Raw genomic sequence first — 14,998 nt, forward strand, 5'->3', positions numbered from 1 at the left:
AATTGTGAGAAAGCATGAATCGGACATTGTGAGATAGCGAAGTGTATATATATATACATATATATATAACTACTTCATTTATTCACATAAATTTAATATATGAAAGTATAGATTTATGCGTATAAGCCTGACGAATCCTATAGTTGGATGAAATGCAGAATATTCAGTGTAGCTTAATCGCCATATATATTTTATAAATTACTATATATATATATATATATGCATGTGTAAATATTTTCACTCTTTTACTAGCAGCAATGGATATTTCGAAAATGTTTATTTAGTGTGTGTGCGAATAAAATGATTTCATTTAAAAGTACAAGAATCTAAAAAGTTACAAGAGACAAGTGTGCGATGCGATTAATTATCGGAGAAGATTTTCAGGCGAAGGTCTTACATTGTCAATACACAAACTGCTTAGCAATTGTGTGAATGTGTAATAAAAATCCATGCGGTATATTTCTTTTTATCTGATGTGCTCTTTTGGTTTTGGAATACAAACATATGAAGGAGGACGAGGGAAAGATAAAGGGCAGGATTAAAACAAATGGCGTAGAAGTTTCATTTGTCTGCTTTATGAGATATCCCTTTTTGGAGTATTTGATAAAATAATACTTAAGCTACTATTCAGCTATAGAGGAAGGAGGGTTATTCATACCATTATCATTCGTATTACAAGTAAATGCAATAGATCTGACTGGAGTTGAGTTTGCATTAGCCGATTCCATAGTCTAGTGAAAATGCCCGCAGACTATGTATCCACTCCCCTCCCCCGGGTGTAGGAGTTAATTAACAGGCGCAAGAAGTGAAATAGTCGGACAAGAACAAAAAGGCAATGAGGTAGGAGGAGGAAGAGGAGATTAAAGCAGTCAGGAGAGAAATATGGGACAAAAGAAGGAAACTCAAACACTAATGTACGAAATAATGTCATTTACAAATGAAAAATGTGATGATTACAATTTCTGTGGGTGGGTGGAGTTGGTGGCGTTGTATAAAACCATAGGAATTTCTCTGGCCAAACATCTAATTGGTTGGGTAGAAACAAAAAAATGTGTGGCAGAGAGGAGAAAAGAGCAGTGACCTTTGGTGAGTTACAATCTTTTTTTTTTATTTGATGATCGTGAAGATAAGGCTGGCCATTTTATTAGCGGTATTTTTGATACTGTATTCTCCGTCTAAAAAAAATAAAAATAAAGGAAAAAATATAATTAAATATCTAAAAGGATGAATATTTGTTATTTTTTTTTTTTTTTTTAGATTGGTACATATATATTACTTGTCAATTAATTGAAAGATGCAAAAAAATAAATCATTAAATAAAAAAAGCAAAACACAATAATAGTGTCTATAGGTGCATAAAATGAAAATTGCATCAAAGGACGTAAACATTTGTTTTTATAATATTTATGATTTGAAAATATCAAAAAACAAATTAAAACGTATATATAATGCTGCTGTTTAACCCTATCAAGGCCCAAAACATCTTACACTTTGGCTGCCACAGCAAATCGTAGCTCTCCATAAAAAACAAACAAATGAAAAAAAAACGGCATTGCAAAATTGTCCCAGCATGCACTATTACTTTTCCGTTGGTATTTTTTTTTTATCTGAAAAATGGTGGCATTCTCAACCGTTCTGGTCTTGATAGGGTTTCTGTTATTTTAGGTGCTTGTCCCAAATTCCTGCTTTAAAAAAAAAAAAATAAATAAATAAAAAATAAAGAATTATCTGTATTATGTATATATCTGACAGAAAAAAATTTTATTAAAAAGCTCACATAAATTTATCGAGTTGTTTTATTTTTAAATAAGAAAATACAAATTTTGTGGTAAAACGAACAGAGACAATATTGCGACGCCATCTTGAAAAAAAAAAGAAAAGAACTCCAATTTGATCTTGCGAGATTTTAGAAAGTCATTTTTAACATGGGGACATTGGAACATTTGCTTAAAAATTATTTTCTTTATAAAAATAAGATTACTTAATAAATTTACAATATTTTCTTTTTGTCATGGGTATGTATATCACACAGATGTTTTTTTTTTTTTAAATAGGGGCATTTCTGGACAAGCACTTTATTTTGAAATAAAAAAAAAATCAGAAAAAAAAAAGGATTTGCATGTAAATACATTTTGAGGACCAACTGTGGACCTAGAGAGAGAAGGATACAGACAACACAGAAATGCTTCTGAAATATCTTCAATATTGATTGAGACTTCCTCATCTTGGTTGTTATAGTCACAACGTTTCGGCTGTTTTGCCCTCCGGCCTTCATCAGGTGTTTTGTATCGAACTGGGGAACCGTTGTTAGGAGTCTCAAACCCAACCCTTTATTATTATTACGGATTACTGTGTTTGGACTCCAGCTAGGCTCTGGGACATAGTTGCTGATTCTCTGTTTTGAATGTTACTTTTCACTGCCTTCGTTCAGGATTGAACTCAGTACCTTTGGGTAACTGTAAACTTTGATACAACGTCTAGAACCACTCGGCCATATGTCACTATTCTTAGTTGGTTTTTGTTAATGTTAAACCTATGTTGTTATTCAAGGTTTTCTCTCTCTTTATCAGAGGTGTCCAAATTGCATTCAGCTTGGTTTGTTCAGTAGGTTGTCACGGTACCCCCGTAATAATAATAAAGGGTTGGGTTCAAGACTCCTAACAAACGGTTCTCCAGTTCGATACAAAACACCTGATGAAGGCCGGAGGACAAAACGGCCGAAACGTTGTGACTATAACAACCAAGATGAGGAAGTCAGTCCGATAATCTGAATCAATGAAAACACCTCATCTCAAAAATACAGACAATTAGTATCCTCAACATATAATGTAAAAACCATATAAAAAAAAAAGAGACTCAGACAAGCAGTCAGGTCATATCAGATCTACTGACCACTGTGAAAAAGAGGAAAATAAAGTGAAGATAATCCTGCAAACAACTGTACAAAGAGGAAAAAAAGAGTCAGACAACGAAAGAAGTGGGAGGACAATGTCTGAGACTGAAGAGTTGGCGATGAGTAACATACTCAGGAAGACAGAAAATCAAGACGATTAAAGAAAACTGGTTACAAGGTCATCTTCAGCACCTCAAGGGTAATGCAGACTAATAGACAGATGCTTTTACAAGTTATTACTATAAAATCAAAGTTGCTTCTGATACCATCCAGCTGCATATTTTTACGTTTCCTCATGACTTTCTTTATTGTAAGAAAACTTTTAATTGAAAACTCAGTTCCATAAGAAATCACATCTATAATTTTCAGGATAAAACAGGGTCTTTACCAAAGACTAAACAAAACTTCCATGAACAAAATATATTTCCCATCTGTGGAACAAAATACGAGTCTGTGTTCCAACTGACTACAGTTTGGTCATCTTCAAGTCTAACATGAACAAATACTTGTTGAACCATTCTTTTAGTAATCTATCCTATCCTTGTATTCAATCCTCTAGTAGAAGCAATCATCGTCCAAATGGCAATCTCTTAAATCCTTATCTTTGAATGACCCATGTACCTTAATAAGTGGTGAATAGTAAAAACAAAAAAACAAAACTTTACATAACCTTTGACATTCCCTGAATATGCCAAGGTTGTTTGAAATCATCTCAGTATATTCTGAACATAAATAGCAGACAGACACTTCACTTACTTATATAGATTGACTGACTTGAATTGAGGTGACATTCATCCAAAATAGGTTGAGCCGACTCCTATCATAGAACACACAGTGTCCCGGATAAACGCAAACTATGCCTGACGGTTTGTAGCGGCCAAAATAATGATGGGCAGCCAGTCCCAGGACCAGCAGTAAACACTACAGACCTGTGTATCGAAGCTAGGTTCGATGTTGGCTTCTTTGACAACCTTGTAGTGGTTCTGGAGCTATTGTTTCAAGAATGAATTCTGCTGGGTTTAAGCGATGCTGAACCACCGAAGTCTCCTCTTTAAGAGAGTGATATTGAAGGGGATGATCCTGCATCACATCCAGAGTTAAGTATTGGAAACAAAATGGTGCTAGCAGACCCACAGAATTCGGGAGAGATCAAATACTACCAGCTTTTTGAGATCCACAGCTCTCATTGATCAGGTTTCACAGCCTTCACTATGATTGTGACACATACAGATTAAGGTTTTATAGTTGGCATATTTGGATATCTATGACAAAGTTTTATGCTCAGTCAATAACCTAACTATGAAACTGCCATTCAATTCTCATCTGTATGCTAATTTGATTTCTATATACTCTATCTTTGATACTGAGCAATAAATGATAGAGCAATATTTGGATGTGGCCATTTTAAAAACGGAATTTTCAACATGAAGTTAAATTAAGAAAAGTGGAAAATTCCACTAGAAATGTACAAATAAAAACTTAGCTTACAGGTTAGAAAGTCTTTAATGACATGTAGCAAATGACATAGTGAAACGATGCTCTTTGGATAACAGATGTATTGTTTAAAGATTTATCCTGGGAGAAGTGGGTGCTATATGATTGTATTTGTAAAAAAAATGTGCACAAAGACCAAAAATAAAGATGGCAGGCAGTTGAAGAATAGAAAGTTCAAATTAGGTAGTTTTATTCATAGGAAGTATCATTCGGAGAAGAGAATGTAATCTCAAGGGGATGCAAGAGAAGTTGTCCACTTTACTCCTCTGATCTCACATTAGTGAACTTCTGGTTTTGGGGACAGTTGAAGACCAATATGTTTCATTACGAACCACCTTGACAATCTTCAAAGTTGCATGGATGAAGAATGTCAAAAGGAAGCACTTTAAAAATGCGTTGTTAAATTCTGTAAACTTTGACCTTTTTGTGTTAAACACCTAATTATTAAATAGATGCATTTTTTCAAATCTCTTGAATAATACTTTTTGATTATACTTACATTTTTTCATTGTGCCTTGGCACCAGAATCAACAATTTAGACCATTCTTGTCATGCCTATTGCTTGTGGTATGATACCTGTTCTGTGCAGTTCTAGGAGATCCACTCTCACAGGCTTTGCCTTCTCTGTTTGAGGGTTACTTTATTACTAATTATCTAAGGTATCCTTACCAGGGAATGCTGACAGGGTTGCCTAGGTATTTTTGCAGTCTGGAGTGCCCCTCCTCCCTAAGGATGCTGCTGGCTTTTCAATACCACTTTTCTGACCCTTGTGTCTAATCTACCCACTATAGGAGCAAGATAAATATGTTCAAATATAATAGAGCAAAATGGAGGGTAAACATATTTTATTTGTTTTTGGACATACTATATCTATCTATCTACCATATGTGTAAGAAGCAAAAGAAAAACAAATACAACAAACACTTACTTTTAGCGACAACAAATGTGTCATGACAAACCAATAATCGTTCTTCATCATCAACCTGCACTTTGACATTTCCGGTCAAGACTGTGAAAAACTGTACAGGAATAAAAACAGGTAAATTTGAAACTTTTATGTTATCAATTCTAAATAAACAAAATGTTTAATACCTGAAATCAGTATTTAAAAAATGGGAGGAAGGTGTACAAATTTTAAAAAATAATAATTTAAGAGAAAAAAAATGTGTGAATACTGCTGAAATATTTTTTCAAAAATTATTTTTAAAAAGTTGAAATTTCATTTTCTATACAACTAGCAGAGTTACCCAGCATTGCTCAGGGCAAAAGTGTAATACATTTTTTTTATTAAAACTTCTGTCTCTATCATTTTCTTTCTACATCTCCACTAGTTTCCCCTCCATCTTTATTCTCTGTCCAACCCATTCTTCTCTCAGGACAGATGGACAGGGACACACACACACACACACACACACACACACACACACACACACACACACACACACACACACACACACACAAAATTTGTTTCCCTAGATTCATTCAGGAATGAGTTGAAATAAGAGAATTACCTAATTGATTCAAAATATCAGTTACTTCCCTTTAATTAGTACATGGTCTGTCTAAAAAAAAATTACCTCCCTTCCCTTCACTGACAAAATTTGTGCAAGTTTAGAGTCAAATATTCAATATACTTTCTAAATTTCAATATTATTTATCTGGGGCAATGCCAATCAAGAAAATGACAAATTTAGGGTTTTTATTTTGTCGATTTTGACTTTTAGCAGGACATACACACATACAACTACCCTTTATATTGTATATTAGCTTTATCTGCCTGATGTTGCTCAGGAATCATTTTACTTGTTTTTCGTTTTTAAAACAAATATTGGTTCCTTTTTTTTACTTTTATATTTATAAATAACTTGTGAGACCCTAACCTGATGGATAGTAATAAGGTTATCATTGTTCCGTTACACCAACATTGTGTGCATCATTTCTGTGTATGACCATATAGATTCACACATGATCCATTTGTGATAAAGCGTGTAAGTAACCAGTTTACTTGTTATATTGAATAGATGAAGAACAGAATGTTTATGTCTACTTCTGCCCGAATACTCCTTCTTGATGCATACAGCCTTCTTCTTACTCTCAGTAAAATTAGAAACCAAAGCTATTCATGATTAGCTAAACATCAATGTTGCAGAGTCAGAAAGTATAATGTTCAAGTCAAACTCCTAGAATTAAAAAAATTCTGACAAACTCCTAGAATTACAAAATATTTAACTCTCAGTCCTTATTTTAAAGTCTTCCAACATTCAGTAATAATTTGAGTCAGGCTCCTAAAATTCGTACTAGAATTGTCTGCAAGGATACGTGGCATAGTAGATAAAGTACTTGGTAAAATTCAGTTGTAAAGATACACTCTTCTGAAGGTTTAAGGTTCAACCCTCAGTGTGGGTGACACTCAAAATACAATTGCGAATTGCTTAGGACTTCTACCCAGTCATGGTTGATGGAATGAGAGCATGCTATGCCCGTGGATTAAATAAAGGGCTCTGTTTGAAATTCTATGCAAATTCCAAAGTTCAGCAAGATACACCTGAACAAATTCAGAGGTTACATTGACTGACATGTTGTGAAAATAACACTCAAGAGGAACACACTAGTCCAAAGAATCCAAATAATATGAATTAGAGTCATTAAAAAATCCGACTCTGACGCCTAACATTTTTATGAGTCCGAATCTGAATCCACAATCCAACCAAATAGTACGCTTAATATGAGAGAGAGTGTAAAATAGGAAATGAAAAGACAAAATGGAGCATTTGTATATAAAATAGTGAATAAGCATGGCAGAGACAAAGTTTTTTATGCAGTAAAGCATAGAAGGCAATCTAGAGAGGATTTTAGGCAAAAAAGAAGAAAATTTGAGTGGAAGTTGTATCTGGGGAAAGGGAGAGATCTCCAGCACCCCACCCCCCACCCTCAAGCATTTCTCATTGGCTCTTCTTCCATTCTCTTACCAGACCGCCATCCCTCATTCACGCATACGGTTTACTCCTACTACCTACTTTTATTCTTTACTCTCCTCTCACTCTCTCTTTGCCTTACATTCTCGTTTTTTTCTTCATTGAAGCTTATTAACAACAAATGATTATAGTCGTATGAATAGATTGAAATATCTTGGTTTTGCTTTATCAACATGCCTGCATCCTTATTTTTACTAGTCTGTTTCCATACTTAGCCACACGATATACAAATCACTGATGCAGCATCACTTCATGTCTACAAACAGCCAATTACCCAAGAGTGGATAATCTAGTTGCCCACTTTCAAACTTGACAGTACCACATAGACATCAGTCAACAAATATGAATAGATTTCTCAAGCTTACCATCTCTTTAAGAGAGCAGTTTCTGTTCCTATATCCGCCTCTTTGTATTTTCATCATACCAATCATAGCCATGTCACTTTGAGAACAAACACAATAGGATATTTTATGATCAACTTTTATGCTTGTATATGAATTAAATGTGTAGCTGTCCTTTTTCGAAAAAGAGCCTGAAAAAGAGGAAACAAAAGCAGATATGAATCATGAGAAATAAACCATTGCTTAGAGCAAGAAAACAATATATATTGCATGTTTCAATCCAAGTCATTTTGTCACTTACTTGTTACTAGATGGTTTTGTTTTAAAGCATATCAACTCTTGTTGGGTTATTTAATGCCGAATCCAGTAATTTTGAAAAAAAAATGTTGTGTTCAAGTTCTTTATATACTCAAATATTTATTCATGATGTTGAGTTTGAATGTTTGAAGACCAGGAAGATGATTGGGCTTAGAATAGATCCTTGAAGCATGCTGGCATTGATTTCATGTGTTTTAGACACCTGCCCATTAACAACTACTTTCATAGAATAAGGAGAGAGAGAAAGGATTTAATGGCTGCAAAGACATTATCAGTTATTCAGTAGCTAGTAAGCTTGTGTAGAAAAGCTTTGTCAAACCTTATCAAAGGTCTTTGATATGTCAAATGCTAATGCTTTAGTAATAAAGGCCCTGTTAATAGATTTCTGATTCTGTATGATATTACAGTCAGTACATCAGCTGATGAACTTGCAGGATGGAATCTGTATTGCTTGTAACAAAGTAAACTGATTTTTGCTGAGATGATTGGCAAATTTTTGGTTTTTCAGATACAAACAATTTACCCATGATACATAGGATACTGATTGATTTGTACAGAGATGCAAAAGACTGGTCACCAGCATCTATTTTTTTTTAACCTTTTTTTAAACTTGCTGATTAAAAATGTCATTGATTTTACAAATAAATCAACCGTAGAAACTAAAAAATATATAGGATGTTTTTTTTATAGGCAGCAAACTTTAAATCAACAACTCTAGTTTTTTTAATTGCAGATTTTACAACTAGCAGTGATTATGAGTTCAATTTTGTTTGACAATTTATCATGAAGAGACTGAGCAGTGTTTATAAATTGCAAATAATATGATCAATTTACTGAGAAAAACATTTAAAGAACAAATAATTTCACAAAATGTACTTGTCAACTGATCATCTTGTTCGTACAATTTAACCCCATTAGATTATTTTCTTTGGGGATATGGAAAATCCCATATCTATGCTGAAAAACCAGACACAATAGACCACTTGGAAGACAACATTCGATGGGTTATTGCCAAAATACAATCTAATGTAATATATAGAGTTTGTGAAAATTGGACCTCTGAATTATGCCATGTACACGCGATATGCCCGAAAATGTATTTAAATTATAAATGACAAAAATTAATCTTTGGAATAAACGACATATTCATATAATAAAAATATTTTTGTGATTTATTTCTATTTAAAGTTCACAGAAAAAAAGACAAATACACTATATAAAAACATAAAAATGTAATAAATTACAATAGTTATCAATACATCAAAAATTCAAAAAAGGAATTATAATAAAGAAAAATCCTTACACACACACATACATATATTTTTTTTTTAAATAAGCTTTTATAACCCAGTGGTAAAATGTTAGATAACAGACAATATAGTAATGGATTCAATCCTTGCCAAAGCCTAGCCACACTGATGATTGCTAGTTAGCAAGAAACACACACTCATGGAAAACTTATGTACATAAATAAAAAATATACAGAGAGACAGACAGACAGAGATTCAAATATTTCTTACTTCGTTTGTTGGGAGATTTTTTTTGTAACACTGGAGATTGAGATTGAGATGTTTTCCCTGCAAAGTTCAAACAAGAGTGAGACACATTTTTGGGAACAAAACAACAGAAATTCATATTCACTAAAATAGCAAAAAGAACAATAAAAGTCTTGATTATTTTCTTTAAAACCAGGCAATAACCTATGAAAAGGATTGAACTCTCAACCTCAACTACTTTTCAATCATTAAGTCATGTATTCAAGTCAGACAATTTAAACTAAAGTTATGTTTTAATTGTGGATTATGATGGTATGCCAACAATTCGATAGATATGAAATGCTCCAAAGCAGAATGAGAAAATGGACACACAAACTGATATTTTTCTTATGTAATAATGTAATATATATTTCGACCTTTAAAACTATATTAAACAAATAAAAACTTTAATCAAGTCTTTGGAAAATGCATTTGCTTGTAAGCTAATTAATCTCTTGCAATCACCATTTTAGTTTGCTTCAAAAGATTCGCACTAGTCCTAATATTATTTCATGAATCATAAGTTGTTTATCATGAAACACTGTTTCAGGTATTTAAAAACAAAACAGTATATCAAATCATGGCTTCCCTGCAGTGTCAATCAAATACTGCCTCCCTTAAAATCAAAAACGTTGCAGATATCGGATATAGTTTCTTGCTCCAAAATTATTTAGCTAACCTATTCATGTTATTAAAAAAAGTCTCTCTTACTTGTGTCATTTGTCTTTGCTCCCCAAAAATATATAGACAATTATGAAATTGAGTGGCCTCAAAAAGTTTAAAATCACTGTAGGTTTTCGAATGACTATTTTTAAAGTATTATTGTATATTGAATTTAAAATTCATCTCCACTACAATTTTGGCAAAGAAGAAATCAGTTTAATGAATATCTGAACACGTGGAAACCCCGGACCGGTACCTTTAAAATTATTTCAGTGCTAAATTGTTATTATTATACTGTTTATTTGAATTAATTTTGTCTAATACATTTTATTTCAATCTGAAGTTAAATGCAAAATGTCTAGAATATCCCCACCCCCAGAAAAATTTTTTCTTTTTAGGATTAATGCTTTACTCTCTCTATAAATATAAATGAAAAAATCCCTCCCACTATAACCCATTCTCCACCACTTCCGTCATAGCAGCGAAACTCGAATGACAAGTGTCAGTAAGTAAAAAACTTTCCAACGTGATAGAGATGCCTTTGTGGCAAAGAAGAAATCAGTTTAATGAATATCTGAACACGTGGAAACTCCAGACCGGTATCTTTAAAATTATTTCAGTGCTAAATTGTCATAATTTCTTTGTTTGAAGTATCTCTTGGGAAGAAGAAAGAATGAACACTCTTAAACGAAATTACAGTAACCTATATCTATTCCATCTTTTTCATTTGTAATTATGGGAAGGGAATTTATCTTCGAATATCTTTAATTTGAAATTAAAGCGATGGACTTATACCAAGACCGTCTTAAAAGACAAGATGGCCGGTGGGCAAAAATAATTTAATCTGCTAACGTCATCACGGATAGTCCATACCGGTGACACCGGTAGTCACCGGTAGGCATTCGTAACGTCTTAAAGTCAGTGTAATATTTCTTTTTTTATTAAAATGCCTTCACGGTGCATCGTTCCAACTTGCTGAGGAAATTATCGTAAAGGACCAAAAAGTGACAGTATTTTCATTTCCGAAAGATAAAGAATTATAATGCAGTAAAAAAAAAAAAAAAGAAGATTTTACACCATCTCCATTCAGCAAAGTAAGTTTTAACGTGCTCCCCCCCTGTATTTAACACGATGTAACTATAATTTAATTCAATATCATCCTAAATGTTCTACCATTCAAAAGAAGAAGCTTCAAATAAATTGCTAATATTAAAAAAAAAAATTTTACAGCATACAAAACTAATGAAAATGCGAGACAACATCGACTCTTTAAAACACGATTTTTTTTAAGCTGTTGACACACGTTTTAAAAATCTAACACTAATTTATTTTTCTGAAATTTTTCAATATTTAAAAATAAATTATGCCTGCTGATAAAATTTTTAAACTTTTTTTTAAAGCTAGAAAGATAAAATTTAAAAATACTTATATATATATATATGAAACTAAACTAAAAAAAACAAAAAAAAAACGCGCGTTCACTCGTGGTCTTAAACAGTCTTGGCCTTCGGGACCAGATCAAAGTGTAGTATCTGTTCTCCAGATGCTGCATTCTATTTCTTGTTCTCTTTCGGTGAAGGAGAAATCCTTCACGACTGAGACAATTTTTATTTTTGTACCTTTTCTCCACGTTAAAAAACGACCCTGGTGTCTAACTCTGTCCCGTGGGGAGGCATAGTAAATAAGTACAATTCATTTCATTAACGTAATTGGGTTTGTATTGTACACAGATTCGAAAAAGTTGTCAAAAACAAATATATAACAAATAAATGTTATCAAAGGCAAGATAAGTTACTTTTCTACCAAATATTTTTCGTGTTTTTATTCAATGTAACATGTTTATTCAGCTCGAAAAACAGTGTTTACCGATGTATTTGAAAATTCAAGATGGCGTCTGATTCTCTCTTTAACACGGTAAGTTTGGGATAAGGGGTTATAAATAAAAAACTATACAACATACTATTAAAAACCCGCCGAATATATGTCAACCTATGTCACGGTAACATATATTGAGCGAGTTTTTAACAGTATTTTATCCGGTTTTGTATTTATAACACCTTATCCCAAACTTACCGTGTTAAAGAGAGAATCAGACGCCATCTGGAATTTTCGAATACATCGGTAAACACTGTTTTTCGAGCTGAATAAACATGTTACATTGAATAAAAACACGAAAAATATATCCAGTTTGGCAGAAAAGTAACTTATCTTGCCTTTGATAACATTTATTTGTTATATATTTGTTTTTTGACAACTTTTTCGAATCTATGTGTACAGTAATACAAACCCACGTATTTTAACAAACTGAAAATATGGATATAAAAAAATGATTTTGCATGTTATTTTTGTTATGTGGTGAAATAATCTTAAATAAGAAACATGATTTTTTCTTTAGGTTAATTTTTTTACTGTGCAATATTTCATGAATTTATTAAAAATATTGTTTTTGATTTTGAAAAAATATTGTGGTTCATTTTGATTAAAAAATATTCATTTTGATTTTAAAAAAAAATATTCATTTTGATTTAAAAAAAAAGTTTAATTTTAATATTTGTTTATTGTCTTAACTCATATCAAATGTCTTGCTTGTGTTCTGCTTCAAATATTCATAATCTTACATGCATAATTTTCATTTAATTATATTAAATAAACTTCAAGTTTATTTCAAATCAAATCGTGTTCCTTCACTTTTTTAAAATGTAATTTATAAGTAATTAAAGAACGCATTCTAATCTTTAAAATCTATAATACAACGAAATATTCAATTGCTTATAATATACTTAAACAAATAACTTGTGTTTTTTTTTTTATTATTTTTTTATTATTAATATTAGATGAGTTTCAGTATAAATCGTGTTCTTTCTTTATTTCTTTATTTTAATCCAATTTTGAAGTTTTGTAACGCTGCCTGTAAAAATTACTGTTCATTATTGACAGTCTACGAGTTCCACATATCTTGCTTGTTGGGACCTCGGCGATGACGTCATTTTTTCAGCTGGCCGGCCATCTTTATAACGAAGGCCACGCTTATACTAAGTAAATATTAATAAGTCCTGACACCCCCCCTGTTTTTTATTTTATTTTTTTTAAATGGAGAGTAGACAACGCATTGTGGATGTGTTATCGGCAGTTCTCGTTACTCTCGCTTCCTCTTATTTGTCCTTCAGTCCTCATTTCCAATGAGTGATGTTTCTGACAAAGGGTGAAGAAAAAGCTGCTCTCCAGAACGATAGCACTTCATGAACAGTAGTCTGAGATGTCGGAAATTTTCTGTTCCTATGTCTATCCTTGTGGTCATGTCACTAGTAAGGGTGCTGGAGGTAAATGTTTCATCTGGGCTGATGTTATCCGCCTGATAGTCAGGGACCCAAACCTTGGATTAACCACTAAGGAGGCCGTCCTATCAGACGGTGCAAAATACTGGGGCTGCTGTATTGCCATTTGGTGAATGGACTCTGGACCATGCAGTAGTTTTGAGCGGGGCCTCTTGATGCCATACTAGTGGGTAATTGTTACGGCTTTACCTTATCATGGCTACAAAAAAAAAATCTTCCTCTCCTTTTCTCTCTTACCTTCCCTCTCTGTCCTGCTCTAACCAAGTCTGTCAACCTGTTCCACAAATCCCAATCCTCAACATGAAATACCTCCAGAAAAATAACACGTGTAAAACTAGAACCCCATCCTCCAACGTAGACCCCTACTACCATGTCTCCTTCTCCAACATAAGGGGTCTCCGTTCCAACCTTCCAGAGGTTGAAACCCAATTACAGAAGAGGAAACCAGACATATTCTTCCTAAGTGAAACTGGCATTAGGCAGACCGCTTCCCTTGACGAATTCATAATTAAAGGATACTCTAACATCTAAGTCTGACCCCCAAGATCACCATGGACATGGAATATGTGCCTACATTAAAGATGGCTTTCCGTGTGGTAGGGATATCTCCAGAGAAGACCCTAATTTACCTTATATGTGCTTCCGGGTTGCACTTGCTTACACCACTGCATTTATATTCGCTCTCTATCGCCCCCACAACAGTGGATTTACTATCCTTAAGAGCATATCTGAAAAAAATTGACCACATCCTGTCTGCTCACCGTTCAGCTAACATCCACATTTGTGGTGACTTCAATGTCCACAATGCGGAATGGCTGACCCACTCTAGCAAGACAGATGATGAGGGGAGGTTCTGTCATGATTTTGCCATTGCCTATGACCGCACTCAGATTGTCCATGAACCCACCCGAGTGCCTGATACTTTCGGTCAGTATGCAAGCCTTCTAGACCTTTCTCTCACAACTTCCTCTGAGCTATGTTCAAGTTCCGTTCTGTCTCCTCTGGGTTCTTCCGATCACGTAGCTGTATCAGTTAAGATAAAAACGAAATGCAATAAGTCTGGAGATGTACCTCTCCACTATACTGTATATCGATACTCTACTGCTGGCTGGGATAGCTTCCATACATTTATATCCGATCTATTACTGCATTCCATCTTTAAAAAAGATGTGTCCTCCATAGTACCAGACCTGACCGAATGACTAATTGTAGGCATAGACCGATTCATACCATCGAAAAAATTCCAACAAAAACCTAACAGCCAGCCATGGTTCTCCCCAGAATGTGCCTATCCTGCCTTGACAGAGTACAAAATAGGCTTCGTGACCTAGTGGGTGATGCCCTTTTCTCTTCCCTGCAACCTCTCTTCCACAGGAGAGACGTTGCGAGCCTGTCTTTGTTTTATCGTTACTACCATGGCAGGCGCTCATCTGAACTTCAATCT

At 33.6% G+C, this 14,998-nt stretch overlaps 1 protein-coding gene across 19 annotated transcripts in view; it reads right to left on the reverse strand.

Moving 5' to 3' along the window:
* Window positions 1–963: 963 nt before the first annotated feature.
* Window positions 964–14,998, reverse strand: part of LOC145255706 (uncharacterized) — a 150,459-nt gene continuing 136,424 nt past the window's right edge. For all 19 annotated transcript variants that reach the window (XM_080114445.1, XM_080114437.1, XM_080114380.1 and 16 more), the window contains 4 exons: window positions 9,542–9,598; window positions 7,728–7,894; window positions 5,316–5,406; window positions 964–1,175 (listed from right to left, as the gene is read on the reverse strand). In XM_080114445.1, the coding sequence (XP_079970571.1) occupies window positions 1,108–1,175; window positions 5,316–5,406; window positions 7,728–7,894; window positions 9,542–9,598 (383 nt within the window). In that variant the 3' untranslated portion in view covers window positions 964–1,107. The remainder of the gene's footprint in view (window positions 1,176–5,315; window positions 5,407–7,727; window positions 7,895–9,541; window positions 9,599–14,998) is intronic.

Source organism: Euprymna scolopes, chromosome 3 (genome assembly GCF_053919585.1).
Source record: "Euprymna scolopes isolate OS-2025 chromosome 3, ASM5391958v1, whole genome shotgun sequence".
Taxonomy (NCBI): Eukaryota; Metazoa; Mollusca; class Cephalopoda; order Sepiida; family Sepiolidae; genus Euprymna; species Euprymna scolopes.